An 18,008-nucleotide genomic window follows, 5' to 3' on the forward strand; every position below is an offset into this window, starting at 1 on the left:
GTGGGGGGAAGGAGGGGAAAAATTGGAACGAAAGGTTTAGCAATTGTCAGTGCTGTAAAATTACCCATGCAGATAACTTATAAATAAAAAGCTATTTAAAAAAATGATCTGTGATCTGAATCTTCCAGACTTCAAGTTCAGCTCTCCACCCCTATTCCACACTGTCTCTCTATTTAAAACATGATAGCCAAACCCCAACAACATTGTCTAAATCTTTGCCTTTTCTCTTTCTTCCTTTATTTAGCTCTAAGACCTTAGTGACTACCAACTTAGTGACCAGCATTAAATATAAATGCTCCTTTTGGTTGGATATGAAAGCCCCTATTCATCCTGGGTTTCATAAGGAATAATTAATCTAATGCTGAAATTCCACCCAGGAAGACCAAAGTTTAACATTTGCCCCTAATATTAGATATATGACCTAGGACAAGTCACTTAAGTGCCTAGCCTGAATTTTATTATCTTAAAACTGAGATAATAACATTCATCATAAAGCTGATATGAGAAAACAATAAAATCATTTATATTAAGTGTTTTACAAATATTATTACTATTTTACTAGGTTCATTCATTCATTCAAGGAATTCAAAATATATTTACTTTATTCTTTCATTTTATATTCCCTTTCTTGATGAATTTATTATTCCACCCTTTTTCTTTTTTATTTACTCACCGTGGATATGCTGTTCCCCAGAAGAAAGGCTTTTGAAGTTCCCCTGCTGGAAATCCTGGGAGAAGAAAATGAAGTGAATTTAAAGATCTGTGCTTCTTTCTATCTACATCTAAATAGTTTCAGACAATGGAGCAACTTCCAACTATAATTCTTTAATTTTATTTGAAAGCTATCAAAGAACCATTAAGATACCTTGTTTTCGATATTTTAAATGGCAACAATCCAGCCCGCTGAAACCTTTGCTCCTGAATCATTTCATTTTAGGCATTTGGCCAACTAATAGCTTTATCTTGTAGAGAAGAAGACCAGAAATATCTTTGCTACATGTAAACAACCCTACTTTTCTATGCATACCCTGGGCTATTTTAATCATACTATTCCAAGATTAAGTTACCAAAAAAAAAGAGAAAGCATCTTCAATGGCTTTTATTGATCCAAAGCAGAAACCCATGGATCAGTGACATTGAAGGGTTGGTTTGGCTGAGGTTTTAGATTTTGTTTTGCTTTTTTTTCAGAAAGAGAAGAGATTGAACTCTATTTTCTTCCTTCTCCATTCTTCCTTTAACTTTCACTTGATGTGAATGAGATCAAAACTTAGAGACTGCTAGATTGTAGAGTGGAAAGAGAACTGGACCTGGTGTAAAGTAGTCTTGAGTTCAAAATCAGCCTCAAAATAGTCACTAGCTGTGTGACCCTGGGCAAACCACTAAACTTCTGCTTGCTTCAATTTCCCCTTCTGTAAAAAATGAAGATTAAAAATAGCATCTACTTCTTAAGATTGTTATAAGGATCAAATAAGACAATATTTGCAAAAGCAATTTACAAACTTTAGAGAGCTATAGTACCAAGGTCTAAACCATTTCAGAATAACATCTTTAGTGTATTTTTATCACTATTGTTCATAACAGCTAAACATGGTGCAAGTTGAGGTTACCCTGGCTTCTCCATTCTCACCGGAGCAACTCTGGGTCTGTACTCCTTAGAACTGTTCCTATGAATTTAATTAATCCCATGACATAGGATCAATAAATACAATATTTTCATGGAACTAGTTAATGACATTGAGTAGGTTCTATGTTTTTATCACCAGATAAATTAATCTATCTGGCATAAGGGAGGCAGTGTGATATAACAGAAAGAATACTAGACTTGAGATCCAGCAGTTCTGCCCCATCCTACCTAGACCTTGGACAAGTCACTTAAATTCTCCAGACTATGGTTTCCATATCTGCAAAATTATTATCTTGCATGGTTGTTGTTGTTAAGTTTCAAATAACACTCAAGATAAAACACTTTGGAAAATCTTAAACCTATGTCAACAGTATTAGCCACTATTATTATTTCTATCATTCCACTTTTGTTGAAAATGATGTATTACAGTATGAGTTTTCTGGATATAAAAAGTAAGTTCAAAAGGCAGATTTCTCAGTTCAGAATGTACTTTCCCTTATGTACTCATAATCTCTCTGATCCTCTCTCCATCTCTTTATTTCTTCTTGTTTCTCTCTATTTCTGGCTCTGTCTATCTCTGGCTCTACCATTCTCATTCTCATTCTTCTTTCAATCATGCAGAAAATTTGTCAATCATGAATATCCTCTACTCAACAATTTAACAAATGTTTATTCAAGACCTATTATGTGCAAGACAATGACAGGAACCATGGATAGAAAAGGTGGGAACAAAAAAGTCACTGCCTGCAAGAAATTCACATCTTTTTTTAATTTTCAGAGACTGAAAATCTCTTAAAGAGGATATATTCTCCCAATGTTCATAATATTTATTGATTTCCAAATATCGCTGACTTGTACAAATTACTCTTTCGTCTCTTCTTTCAGTACTGTGTTTGTTTTGAGAATTTCTCCAAAGTCCAAAACAGATGCAAAGTCTCCATGCTTTTATAAAGATTTACTTGCCCACTGTATATCACTCCAATTTTGGCATGTATTTTAATCAGCACAAAGATAACAAAACAAAAACATTCACCCCTTCAATTGCAAAGGTCTCTCTACATATTATTGTGTGTATAGAATTCTTAGACACTTCCAAACCCAGAGCAAAGAAAGGGCTGACATTTCCAGGCCCTCTTTTTGCAGCAATTCACTGTTACGGACCTCAAAATCACATCACTGCCATGATGTTACTCTGATCAGCTCTATCTGTTCACCTTGTCAAGTTCAAAGAACCCAGTGCTGATAAAAAAAAAGATTAATCTGATGCCCCTCTGCCTGTTTTGCTTGAGTGAATGAATAAATGGCTTAAACCAGGTTTTTGGCAAATGCAGACTAGCTAGAATGATAATTCCAAATCCTGACAGGGTCAACTCAATATCTTATCTTTTGAAGTAGATTAGTTGTATTAAGCAGAGCTGGAAAATAAAAACTGAAAAGAGTGTTTCCTTTTTTTCAGAGACTTCTGTTACACTCCCATACATGTGTTTGTGTGTGTGTGTACATATATATGTATATATATATATATATATATATATATATTTGATATGTTTATATAAACATGCATCTATATGAAGAGATTGTTTTACTTTTTTGTAGACTTCTCTTACTCTTTTATGTGTGTATATATAATATATATGTGTGTGTTTAAGAATATATACACATACATATATACATATGAAGTGTTTCCTTTTACATAGACACACTTTCATATGTGTGTATATACATATGTGTGTGTGCACACATATAAATATATAAACACACACACATATATAAAATCTTTGGATTTTTTTTCTTTGACTTTAGGTTTTCCTAACCAGTAGTTTCATACTTTAATGTCCCCTTTCTCCTTGAGGTCACTATCATTTGCTGAATTCTCTCAGCTACCCCCTCCAGAATTAAATACAAATACTGAAACACAGAAAAAGAATATTTTCCTTTAGCTTGAGAAAAAGAAATAGAATGTGGTCATTGCCTTCTTTCAGATTTCCCCTGCAATACAGCTGCTGTGTCATATTCTTAGATTCAATAAAAACGTCAACCATGAAACACTAACTTAGTACCTACTATGTGACAGGCAGTGTGGTAAGCATCAGGAAGACACTACAAAAGAAACAGTATGTGACCAATACATGTATACATATCAGTATATACAATATTTTTACTGAATTGTTTTCAATTATATCCAACTCTCCATAACCTCATTTGGGGTTTTCTTGGCAAAGATATTGGAGTGGTTTGCCATTTTCTTCTTTCACTCATTTTACAGATGAGGAAACTGAGACAGAGTTAAGTGACTTGCCCAGGGCAACAATTAAAACTATTATTTTAAGAAGGGGTCCATAGACTACATCACAGAACTAACTTGCATCAGATTTCAACTGAAAAAGCTGTCTTCCTGACTCCAAGCCAAGCACTCTATCTACTGTGCCACCTAGTTGCCTAGATAAAATTTAAAAATCAAAGTAAATAGAAGTTAACTGATGTCACAAAAGACTTTTATGGAAGATGGTGTTTAAGTCAAATTCACAAAATCATCCTAGGTCAGTTCTCCAACAATCCCAATTTTGCCTAGACATCAGGACAATTAAAAAACCATGGTCAGAGATACAAAATTTCTTTAGGAAAACACACTCTCTCGCATGAATCCTAAGAATAAGTGATATCCTAAGAAATTATATGGAGGCATCTTGCCAGTTAATTTCCAAGTAAAGGAATTTGAAAATAAGAAGCAAAAGGAAAAAAAAAACCTTCTATTTCTGAGCATATCTTTTCTTTGTGGGCCAAGTACAAAAAGTTATAGAAAGTATTCTAGCATGAATTGTAGGATGAATTAGGTGACTACCTACAACCCCTTCCAGATGTCAGATTCCACAATGCCCAACTTTTATGGAATTAGGTTTCCCATAAGTACATGAGTTCAATATTAAAGGTTAGGCTTAAATTTTTAATAAGCAAAATATTTTCCAAGCTTTACAGTGTTGTAATAAAACATTGGTGGGGAAAGGGCATTTGATAGCTTCCTTCTATTTAATATACCTTTTGTGCTTTTAAAATAATTTTAGTCTGTCTCTCCAGCCCATGTTTCACAGAAATTACTATCATCATCCTTTCTAAAGAGAGTGCTCTATACTTTAAAAGGAGAAATATATTTGGTCTTTTTCATATCTCCTCCATAAGCAATTTTAGATTCCATTGGGAGGGAAGGTGGCAGTATATATGTTTTTATGCTAAAAGAGGAAAATTGAATTGAATCATTATCTATAATTCTATGAGAATAATTATATGACATCAAAGTATATTGATACATTTAATAGGATATTTATCCTCAAGTATCTCTGTTCAATAACAAACTCAGTGTTTGATTATCTAACTTTTCCTTTCAAAGGCATCTGCCATTCCAGTAGTATTGCTATTACTGCAGACTAGAGGTTGTATAAAGTATATACTTAAGAATATAAATGAACAAGAAGCACGGAAAATAAAGATTAAGGTACTTAAAAGTAGAGAATTTAGGAATTTCAATAGTTAATGGCCTTTAGTGAAAGTTCTTAACCCAGGGTCAATTAACTTTTATTTATTTATTTATTTATTTTTTTGCTGAGGCCATTGGGGTTAAGTTACTTGCCCAGGGTCACACAGCCAGGAAGTATTAAATGTCTGAGACTAGATTTGAACTCAGATCCTCTTGACTTCAGGGCTGATCCTCTATCCACTACACCAACTAGCTGCCACAGTCAATTAACATTTTAAAAATATATATGTTCTGATATTTACATATAAATTTAAACTGGTAACATTTTCAGTCTTATAGATTTTATTTTATGCAGTTAAAACTATTATTTTAAGAAGGGGTCCATAGACTTCATTAGTCTGCCAAAGGGAACCACAAATCAGGGCCAGAATGTCATAAGTTCACAAAAGAAAATCCTTTATTAGTTTCTGTAGAATTGGAAAATTATTACTATTTAACCTCTTATTTCACCCACTCTTCTGTATTACACTTATATTCCAAAGAACAAAATGCTTTGGGGAGGTAGACATTGTTGAGCTGTAAAGATTCGAAGCATCCTGATCTAGTGGAAAACACATTGGATTTGGAATCCAAAAATCTGAGTCAAAATCCTGGCTAACAACTTGCTAACTTGCTAACTAAGATTTTTCTGTTATTTGAAAGGTTTTATTATTGTTATTCACATTTACATGATGCTAATTAGGATTGAATCTCTCTCATTAAATTGAATGAGTTCATACCTCCTGTTTACTTGGATTCTGGGACTGACTAGCTCCAAAAAGATGACAGTGACTTTAGTGCTCACTGCCAAATATCCTAAAGCTAAATAGCTAATTTCTTCTTTTTAAAAATTCTTTTAAAGGAAAAGCTGGTTTAAAAAAAAAAACTTAACTAGAAACCTCCAGAAGATCTAAATTAACCTAAATTTGAATTATTTTATTCCTGACTTATTTTATTGTTTGACTGCTTTAGGAGCATCAGTATTACAGAATTAATAATTTTGAAAATCTATTATGAGCCAAAAAGCAAAAGTAGACTAGAAAGGGAATGAAGATTGCACCTAAACTTTCCAACTCCAGAATCACAAAATAAGCTCTGAGGAATATTAAGCTGTGCATGGTGAAGTTCGAATGTCAGCCATACAGATACAGCCAAACATGGGCAATCAGCCCCATACAAATACAGAGTAATATAAAAGAGCATTCAAAGCCTCCCTACATGCTCCAAAAGACCTATCAACAATACATTATGAAGTTAATTGCACTTAGTCATAAAAGTAATCAACAGCAACAAACAAAAACTATTAGAAGGGAGTTATAGAAGATAATCTTTGCCAATTTCTGCTATTTCAATCAATCAAGTTGTTTTGTTTTGTTTTTTTTTATTTTATTCTGAACCTAAGAAATAAAACAAGTATTTTCAAAACATAAGTAGAAAAAGGGGACAGGGGAGATGATTACACATGAACTACAAGCAAATCTATACTATGCAACTGGCTATTTCTTTTAAATATACAATAAATTTATCACATAGAAAGTTACATGACAGCAAGTATTTGCTGAGCACCTATTATGTTTGAAGGACTGGGAATACAAAACAACTCCTACATGCGTTACATTCTCAAGGAAGAGGCAACTGCATATCCACGTAAATATACAGAATAAATATAAAGAGAACAAATTTAAAGTTGTTAAATATAAGGTAGTTGTGGGAAGTCCAATAGTAAGTTGGGCACTTAAGCTTTCTCTTGAAGGAAAGCAGGGTTAGCTATGGCAGAGAAAGCAGGAAGTGTATTTCAGGCATAGGGAAATAGCCAGATGAAATGCTATGTGTGAAGTACACAGAGATCATTTTATTCTAATTACAGAATGTGAGACTGTATTAGAATCAACTTCAAAGGTAAGTTGAGGCTAGGTTGTAAAAAGCTTTGAAAGCTAAACAAAAGTATTTATATTTGAGAGGCAACTGGTAACCACTGGAGTTGATCTAATGATCAAATCCGTGTTTTGACAGCACTTGTTTTGACAAGTTATTACTTGTCAGTTTGGTCTCCTTGCCTATATTCTATTCTCTCTCCAGACCAATCCTTCACATAGCTTTCAAAAGAATCTTCCTGAGTCACAGATGATGTAACCTTTTCAGTTCAAAAATCTTCAATAGCATTGTATTGCTTTTAAGATAAAATACAAACTCTCAAGGGGGAGACAAGTTCATATCCAAGTAAATGTACAGAATAAATGTAAAGAGAACAAATGTAATTGTTAATCTCAGTGTCCATATGTCTCAGAATCTTTATCTCCTTTAAAGACTCAAAATAAGACCACCTTCTTCATTAGACTTCCCTGATCCACACAGAACAAAGTATTTTCTGTTTCTTCCAATATTTCTTGAGTGCTTTATATGCACTTTATATGGATCCTTTCTTTAAAATTTTTCTCTTCTGATATGGGACAATTGGAACACTAATGCACTGTTGAAAGAATTGTGATCTAACTGAGAAGTAATTTAGGTCCATACCCATACACTTTGATCCAATAATACCACTATTAGGTCTGTATTCCAAAGAGATTATAAAAATGTGGGAAAGATCTAAATGTGCAAAAATATTCATGGCAACTATTTTCATGTGGCAGAGAACTGGAAATTGAAGGAATGCCTATTAAATAGGAAATGGTTGAACAAGTCATGGTATATGAATATAATGAAATACTATTGTTCAATAAGAAATGATGAATAGGGAGATCTTAGAAACATCTGAAAAGACTTCTATGAACTGAGAGAAGAAAATAAACATAGCCAGGAAAATATTATACACAATATCAACAACGTGGTGTGGTGGTCAATGGTGAATGACTCAGCTCTTTTCAGCAATATAATGATCTCAGACCAGTACAAAGGACTCATAAACAAAAATGATATCCACAACTAGATAAAGAACTGATAGACTCAAAATGTAGAACAAAGCATATTTTCCCTTACTTCATTCTTTCTTTCTCATGTTTTTTTCTTTTGATGTTTCTTCTTCACAACTGTTATTAATATAGAAATGTTTTACATGAGAGCACATGTATATATTATATATAACTGCCTGCCATCTTTGGAAGAGGGGAGAGGAGAAAGGAAGGAAGAAAAATTTGGAACTCAAAATCTTGTAAAAATGAATGCTAAAAATGTAACTGGGGAAAAATAAAGTAAAATTCCCCTCTCCTTATTAGTGTACATTTGCATATTATCCCCTTCTTACTCCAAGATAAATATAAATTCCTTGATGACAGGAATTTTTCCATTTTTGTCTCTATCTACAAGTTGACATGTTTTTTTCCTACAAATGAAGCCAGAAAAAAAGAAGGAAATAAGCAAGTTGCAGATAAAGCAAGTGACTTTAAAATATTATTTAAAAAGGTAAATAAAGCAGTTTGAGAGCTGTAAGAAACCTCAGAGGTCCCCTTATTTTACAAATGAGTCAACAAGGGTCAGAGACATTAAGAGGCTTGCCCAGATTTTCTGGCAAATTTCTGGAACAATATTTGAACCCAAGTTTTCATGACTCCAAGTCCAATGCCCTATTCACTATGCCATACTACTTCTAAATTGGCAGTGTGGGCTTTTAATATATCCTAAAGTAACATGAAATATTTCCTGGGATACATTTGGATATCACATATTACAATATTTATACTAAGTCTGTTCAAAAAAGATTACCATGAATATAATTATAGTTTATTCACCAACATTAGTTCCTAAAGATGTAGTAGAAAAATTCTCAAATGAACTTGAAAATATTCTCTAAATTAAATCAATATGTTCTCTTATACTCAGTGACTTGAGTGTAATTGTTTGAAAAAGTGAAGATGGAGAAAAATACATAGAAAAGCATGGGACCAGAAAACACAAAGAGAGAGGCCAAAGATTAGTCACTTACCTAGAAGCCTCATCATCATTTAATCAATCTACAAATCTTTAAGTGTCTACTACTTGCCAGGCACTGTGATCAGCAGTTGGGAAAAAACCTTAAAGAATGAAACAGTTCTAACTCAAACAAATTACATTTTAATGGGGGACACAGCATATGAAAATATATGGAGCATAAATAGTAGTTAAATACAGAATGTTTGGGGAGGGAGGGTGCTAGAAGTTGGGATCTCATATCTCTATATCAAGAATGGTGTTTTTGTTTGTTGTTATTGTTTCCAAGAAAAGAATTGTAAGTTCTAGACCTCAAAGCGCTAAATATCATTGCAAAAATCAAAATTGATTATATTACTGAACCCAAAATTGATGTGGGAGACATCCCTAATCATTTGATATATATTCAGACCACTGATATGTCAGAGCTAAACCAAGAAGTAGCAAAAACCAAAAATAAAGAATAATAATGAACAAAAGATATAAGGTACAATTAAAATTAAAATTTCAAATTGTTTAAACAAGTAATTGGCTGTCAAAATGGACAAGAGAAATAATACCGACACCAATTAAAATAATTTTCTATACAAATTTAATCACTTGATAAAATTAATTGTTATAACAAGGAGCCCACAAGAATCAAGAAACCACCCTAGTCAACTAATGTCTGCCAAATGGAGAGGGATGGCTGCCAAAGACAAAACCAGATTAGAAAATAGACTCATTTGTAAAATCTTGTGAAGTGTGATAGACAATTTTTGAATAATGTAACATCATGAAGCAATGGAACATAAAACCAGTTTGAAGACAGTTTGCAAAACATCCAATTAAGCAAAGAATATAAGACCCCACTATGATTATTATTTGTCAATTTGTCAAAATTAGGGCATTAAAAAAAAACCAGAACAGAAGGACAACAGAGTAAACTAAAAAACATTTGCAAAAATTACCATAAGAAATATTACTTAATTCCAAATATCTTGGTTTAAAGAGGGTATAGAAATGGCACTAAAGAAAACAAAGATAAAAAATGCAATTAGATTGGATCAAATATATAAAGAGAAGATGTGTGGGATATTTGATACCCATTTATTAAGTACCTACTTTGTACCAGAAACTCTAGGGACACAATAAGGAACAAAATATAGTCAAAGAGATGCCCTCAAGGAGATGACAATCTCATTGACAATTATAAGGACATTTAGGGAATAACACATAATGCATAAAACAAGGGAAATACTTAATGTGTATGAAAATCTCTAACTTTGTTAATATCTCAAAAAGAAAATTAAAATGCCTATTTTCCTCTTTATATGACATTTTTGTGAGTCATCTATATCTGAATGGAGGACATACTTTCTAAAGGCATTAGTATGTTTAACATATTTAATGTGTATTGGTCTACCTGCCATTTGGGGGAAGGGGTGGGGGGAAGAAGGCAAATATTTGGAACAGAAGGTTTTTCAAGGGTCAGTGCTGAAAAATTACCCATGCATATATCTTGTAAATAAAAAGCTATAATAATAATAAAAAAGGCATTAGTATGGAACAAGTTGACCTTCATAAATAATATTAACAATCACAAATTTACCATTTTACATTTTACTAAAAGATGTAGAGAATATAAGACCCCACTATGTTTATTATTTTTCAATTATGAAAAAGTTTTTGGAGCAAAAAACTATTTTGCAGACTTTTTTTTTCAACAGGAGTGTCCATCAATCCATTAAAATCATTCAATATTCCTTGAAAGATTTAACAAAAACAGTCCTGGTCAATGATCATCTTCTGGTGATAAATATTAATCAAAGTACAATTCAAGGAAGTGTTTGCTCACTAAAATTGTTCATTACTGTGATGTGAGATCCAGAAGATTCCCTATAGATGCTGAAATCTTCCAGTTGCTTCTGTTTGCAAGTGAGATTGTTCCAATTGCATAAAGTACCAAGATATCTGCAAAGCCTATCAGAACAGATCTGTAATCACTTGAGAGTTTGATCTGGTCAAATGGATACAATTACCTATTGCAATCAAATCCAAAAAGTAGCCTTGCTATGGACTGCTCATTAGAACATGGCAATCATTTTGTATTGATGGAACATTTTATATTTTCTCATAAGGGGATCTTGCTATCACTCCTGACAATGATCATTTTCATTTTTATATAATCACTGGCATCTTTTAGAGGTTGTATGAATGTCAATCTCTTCCTTTACCAGAAAGTGCAGAGTTCTAACAGATGTGACTCATGTCAAGCGATACAGCAAAAGATAACTTGGCCATCTTGGCCATCTGTTGTCTTCCTGCTGTTGCCTTCCTGCTGTAATATCCATCTGTTTAGAACTGATTTATAGGAAACAGCTTCTTAAAACAGCCCCCTTCTCAGACTCTCTTTTCCATTCTATATACCTGGCTTGAAACCTTAAGGTTTTAATGAAAATAATTCCCCCTTTACTAGTTATGATGTGACCTTATGTCACAATGTTCAATACCTCATGCTCTACCTTTAATCTTTACCTTTCCAATAGGCCCATTCATATAGACAGTGATTATGTTATTTTTCTATTAACTAGTTTGTATATATAAACATTATATTTATTAACTTTATGCTTTCTAAATATTTGTATATTCTTGTTATCTTCCCCATTAGAAAGTAAACTCATTGCAATTAGGGATCATTTATCCGTACAGTACCTAGCAAAGTGCCTGGTATACAGTAAATCCTCAATAAATGCTTATGAGTTGATTCTATTACTTAAATGGAACAGTACAGATAGTGATTATTAACTAGTACAGGCATGGAGATGATATTCAGTTAATAAGTACCTGTTAAAAAGGGTAGAATACAATGGACATGGCTATTTTTCTCCCATGGTGCAGAGTATAAGGGAAGAAAATACACATTTTTATATAATACCTACTATGTACTTCAGGGAAAGCAAGAAAAGGAGAGAACCAAGACTCCATTTTGTGAAAATATATTTCTTCACAATCATAATGATGAAATTGAATTCTATCTGGGTCATAACAAGCCTGCTCTCAGAGATGACAGTTGACAAAATATACTTCCCTCCCATAACTGAAAAGGTAAGGGACAATGGGTGTGGAATATTATGTGGATTGTGAAATACAGTCAATGCATTGATTCACTTTGAACTGCTCTTTTTCTTTGTCAATCTTTGTTATTCTAAAGTACCATCTCATACCTCTCAGCTAATACTAAAAAAAAAAAAAAAAAAAAAAAAAAAAAAAAAAGTTGGGTATTGGAGGGATGTGGGAAAACTGGGATACTAATACACCAATGTGTTAGTGTTCTCCATTCTGGAGAATAATTATATGTATACAAAACTATTTATAGCAGCTCTTTTTAGTGACTAAGTATTGGAAATCAAAGGAATAATTACTGGGTCTGTATCCCAAGGAAATCATAAAGGAGTGAAAAGGATTCATATGTGCAAAATTATTTGCATCAACTCTTTTTGTGGTAGCAAAGAATTGGAAAATGAGTAGATGTCCATCAATTGGGGAATGGCTGAACAAGCTGTGGTATATAAAAGTAATGGAATATTATTGTTCTATAAAAAAATACTGAATAAGCTGATTTTAAAAAGGCCTGGAAAGATTTACATGAACTGAAGCTGAGCGAAAATAAGCAGAACCAAGAATAGATTGTACACAGTAACAGCAAGAATGTGCAATAATCAACTATGAAAGACTTGCTTCTTTTCAGTGGTTCTGTGATTCAAAGCAATCCCAATAGACTTTGGACAGAAAATGCCATCTGAATCCAGAAAAAGAACTAAGAACACTAAATGCAAATCAGCATATGCTATGCTTACTTCTTTTTTTTTTTTATCTCTCCCACAGTTTTTCCCTTTTATTTTGATTTTTCTCTCCCAACATGAGTCATAAAACAATGTGTGTTAAAAAAAAATAAATTAAAATAAAATAAAATAAAATTTAAACAAAGGAAATCAAAGGGATTCTCATGAATTGGGAGATAGCTAAACAAGCTACAGTATGTGATTGTGATAGAATATTATTTTGCTATAAAAAATTGCAAGTAAGATGATTTCAGAAAAACTTGGAAAGACTTACATGAACTGATGCATAATGAAATGAGCAGAACTGGGAGAATGTTGTACACAGTAACAGCAATATGATTCAATGAAGAATCGTGAATAACTTAGCTATTCTCAGCAATACAATGATCCAAAACAATCCCAAAGGATGATGATGAAGCATACCATCTACCTCCAGAAAAATAATTGATATTGATTTAATACAGACTGAAGCATGCTATTTTTCACTTTCTTTTTTCTATTTTCTTTTAATCAAGTCTTCTTATTCAAAATTACTAATGGAAAAATGTTTTATGTAAAAAAAAAGTCTTTGTTACAAGTGATGGTTTGATAGATTGGATAGAAATATATTCAGAAATTAAAGTGAAGTGAAGCATAAATTAAAGATATCAGAATAAGACATCATTTTCAACATGATCAATGCCATATCAAACTTTGTTTTGCTTGACCATGCATGTTTGTTACAAGAATTTTTTTTTTCATTTTTGTTCAATGAGAATATAGGAGGGGAGGGGAAAAAATAAGTGTTTGTTTAATGGTAATAATTGAATTAAATTAAAAATAAAATATACCACTAAGCATTAAAAATTCATTTTATAAAATCATATTTAATAATGGTTTTCCCTATCTTGTCTGGAATAAAAATTCTGTGCAATGGCCAAAGGGTTCCACTACTGATCTAACTGAAGGTTTTGATCTACTTCATTTCTGACCTACACTGGTTCACCTAAACTTAGACAGCCTACTGCCAGCTCCTTCCCAGAGTGGGTCGTTACTAACTGGTGCCCAACTTAGTTTGGATACCTGATCAGTTTTAGCCTGACCACATTTCAGAAATCCCAAAGTTCAGGAATTCACCAGCTTCAGCTTCCTTGACTTATAAATGATTATAGGTATGTAATACTGCCAGCCAAAATGAAATAATTTTTAATTATTCTTTTCACAAAGAAAAGAAAATGCATTTCCTCATATTGGAATACAAAAGTGTGTTCAAAATTTTTTTTCTATTTCATAAAACTCAATGAATCTGGAATCTGGAATCTGGAATGCCAGACATGAGGTAAGAAAAAAAATCATTTGTTTTCATAAAAACAACAGGTTCTTATCTCTAGCTCTTAAGTGTCACTCTCCTTTGGCTTAGGGAAGTCAGCAAAGCTTTCAAATTCTCTTGCTAGCCCATGTGCTAAAGCAATCCACTTTAGTGAGTTGTATAGTTTCAGGTTTTTATTATGGCTACTTCCTAATTGTTTTCTTGGGATGGTTGAAAAGCCTGCAATAGGGGATCCAGCTGTATCTCAACAGGGAACAGCCATCTGTGCAGAATCATCTGAGGAATGTGCTCAAGTGAGGTTCACCTTCCAAGAGTGGTTTTGGTGAGTTTTATTAGTAGTTATGCACATTTAAGATAAGATCTCCAGAACTGCCGGTAAGGCCCTTAAGTATTTCTTTTAGATTGTCTAATTAGTCTTCTAGTGAACAAAACTATTTTCCCAGGATTCAAACCTTGGTTTGATCACTACTTAATTTGAGCCCTCCCCCTAAAACTTCTAAATTTGCCTAGTGATTTTTATTGAAATCTGAAGTTTAGGCCAACTTTTTAAGAGCTAACTGAGATGTCTAGTATAAACTACAACATTATCCTAATTCATTTTTTTTTCTTTAAAAAAAAAAACTAAGAATCATTAGGGGGATTCCAAGAGATTTGTGGAAGTGACAGAAGCAAAGAATCACACAACTTCCAAGTTTCAAAGGACCTCTGAGGGCAAAGAGTGAAAACCATGATTCAATAAGAAACTGCTCTGCCACAAAGTAGACAAATGGCCATCTAGCCTCTGCTTAAAAAGCACTAATAAAAGGGAAACCATTACCTCTCTCCCTAGGTAGCCCACTGTGCTTTGAAATAGCTTTAGTTATTAGAAAGTGACAATGAGCCTAAGTTTATTTCTTTGCAGTTATCATCCTTGATCCTTTGGTGATGGAGGCTTTCAACCTCTAAGATCTTGTATTGATGATAATAGGGAGACAAACTTGGATTTTCTTTCTGGATGAAAAGGGTGCAGTGAATAACAGAGTAAGAATATAACAACTATCATGAAAATTGTTACATTGAATCTTTGCATAAAACTACTGGCTTTTTCAGATCACAAGATAAAGAGAGCTGAAACAGATTTTAAAAGTCATCAAGTCCATTCCTTTCCCTCAATTTTGCAGATGAGGAAATTGTCACACACAAAAAAAAGATTTAATGGCTTGCCCAAAGCCACACAGATATTTGGTTAGAGTTGAAAGCCAAACTCAGGTCATTTGATCCCAAACTCACCATTCTTTTCATTAGTCTCCCAAGGACAGTCAACCACAAGAGCATATTTGCAAATGTTAATTCATTAAAATCTCAAAATAGCCTGACAAAGTCAACCAAAACTTAATAGCCTTATTCTAAGAGAGCCCTTCAGACAAGCTATTGCTGCCTTTTGAATCCAGTTATAATCCACATTAGATTGTGAAAATATAAGAGACAGGGAATCCTAGGCTCTGTAACATGCAAGTGTATGTTAAGTACATGGTTAAGAACTAGACTGTGATTTCATTAGCATAAAGAACTCCCAGACAAGGAAACTAAATCTAACAATGAAGGACTGTTCTTTTCTGTTTAACCCTGAGAAATCCAATCATTTAGATTGTTTAAATACTGTCCTATTTTCCCTTTGCTTTGACACTATTTAATTTGAGCCTACCTTATAAAACTTCTAAATTTACACAATAAATTTCTACTAGATTTCAATAAAATTCCCAACATCATATTTATATGATGACAGGTAGGATTCAAACTCAGGTTTTCCTGTCTCTATGTCTGATTTTCTATCTACTGTTTTATACTGTCTAAATGTGTGATCCCAAGGAAATTAGTTAACCCTTCTGAGAATCAATTACACCATCTGAAAAATAAAAGATTGGACTAGATGAGAAAAGCACCATAATAACTGAGAAAGAGATTCGGATTCAAATTCCATCTCTGATACTTAATAACTGTGTTACCATGGCTAACTCATCTAAGCTCTTTGAATTCTATTTTTCTCATTTGCAAAATGGAGATTATCATGTTATAACATTTAGAGTTTGAGAAAGAGTTTCTAGGTAATTTAATTATGTTGTTAATAATATCAACATGTTTATTAATAAAAAGATAGGTATCTTGTTATTTCTCTTAGATCAAAGATCCCTTGTGGTAATGGGCTCATAGTTCATATGCTCTTGAAAAAGAAAATGTTCTTGAAGTGACAATCGACTCTGAGTGGTTAACAATTAATAAGAAAATTAATATTATAATGAAAGTTTGGGCTACATTACAATGAGAGTTTGAAGGTATACAACTTGGATCACCCACATTTTAGTTAAAGAAATTTGTCAATATGCATATCACTTTTACAATAAAAGGGAGAATTCACATTTTCCCAAATCTGCTTGAGTAGACACAATGAGCATCCTTATTAGCTTAAAATTAGAATTTCTTTTTACTATTTTTGATTTAGATCTTTAGTCTAGATGAGTCTTTAAGAAACAACATCATTTATTTCAGGATGAGAAAGTCAAAAGGGGGAAATCTTTGTTCTAATTCAATAATTAATTATTAGCACAAGAGAGAAATAATAATTTCTCACATTAATGGTACCTACCTCACAGGGTTATTGTGAAGGTTAAATAAGAGTATATATTTTTTCTTATTTTCCCCCAGTTATATGTAAAAAACAATTTTAACATTTGTTTTTAAAACTTTGAGAGCTAGATTCTGTCCCTTACTCCTCTTCACTCTTTCATTGAGAATGCAAACAATTCCATATAGGTTATACTTGTGCAGTCATGCAAAACATTTACTTAACAGTTATGTTGTGAAAGAAAACAGAACCAAATATTCCTTAAGAAAAATTTTTAAAAGTTTTTTGTAAAATATGGTTCAATATATCCTCAGACTTCATCAGTTCTTTCTTTGCATATGGATATCATTTTTCATCATAAATCTTTCAGTCTTGGATCATTATATTACTAAGAAAGTTATGTCATTTACAGCTAATCATCTTGTAATATTGCTGTTATTTTGTACACAGTCCATTTCACTTTTTATCAGCTCATGGAAGTCTTTCCAGCTTTTTCTGAGAGCATCTTGCTCATCATTTCTTCTAGCATAAAAGTATTCCATCATAATCATATACCATAATTCATTCAGCCATTTGTCAATTGATAGATATCCCTTGATTTCTAATTCTTTGCCCTCAGAAAAGAGCTTCTGTAAATATTTGTGTACATAGAGGGTTTTTTTTTCTTTTTATTTGTTTTCTTAATCTCTTAGGATATAGATCTAGTAGTGGTATTGCTAGATCAAAGGGTATCAAGTTTTTTTTAGCCCTTTGGGCATAGTTCTAAATTACTCTACAGAATAATTAAATGGGTTCACAATTCCATCAACAATGCATTAATGTCCATTTTTCCTCACATTCCTTCCAATATTTGTTATTTTCCTTTTCTGTCTTAATAACAAATCTAATAGGCATGTGGTAGTACTTCAGAATTATTTCAATTTATAATTCTTCAATTAATAATGAGTTGGAACATTTTTATATGGCTATAGATAGCTATGATTACTTCATATGAAACTGTACTTATCTTTTGTTGATTTATCAATTGGCTAATAAGATTATTTATGTAAAGCACTTTGCCAACATTAAAACATTATACAGATGTCTATTATTATTATATATGTAAAGAGCAAGTGAGTGATGAGCGATCTGTTTTTGTATGATAGGATAGGAGAATTTCTAATTTCTTCTTTTTTGACCCTTCTTCAAAGGGGACTTTTATTCTTGTCAGGAGAATCAGGAAGTTGGGGTCA

General features: G+C 32.5%; 1 protein-coding gene across 1 annotated transcript in view; it reads right to left on the reverse strand.

Moving 5' to 3' along the window:
* PHEX (phosphate regulating endopeptidase homolog X-linked) overlaps positions 1–18,008 on the reverse strand; it is a 259,922-nt gene that overhangs the window by 28,972 nt on the left and 212,942 nt on the right. The window contains exon 16 of the mRNA XM_003763504.2: positions 674–728. Coding sequence (XP_003763552.1) covers positions 674–728 — 55 coding nt within the window. The remainder of the gene's footprint in view (positions 1–673; positions 729–18,008) is intronic.

The sequence above is a fragment of the Sarcophilus harrisii genome, chromosome 3 (assembly GCF_902635505.1).
Source record: "Sarcophilus harrisii chromosome 3, mSarHar1.11, whole genome shotgun sequence".
NCBI classification, from domain to species: domain Eukaryota; kingdom Metazoa; phylum Chordata; class Mammalia; order Dasyuromorphia; family Dasyuridae; genus Sarcophilus; species Sarcophilus harrisii.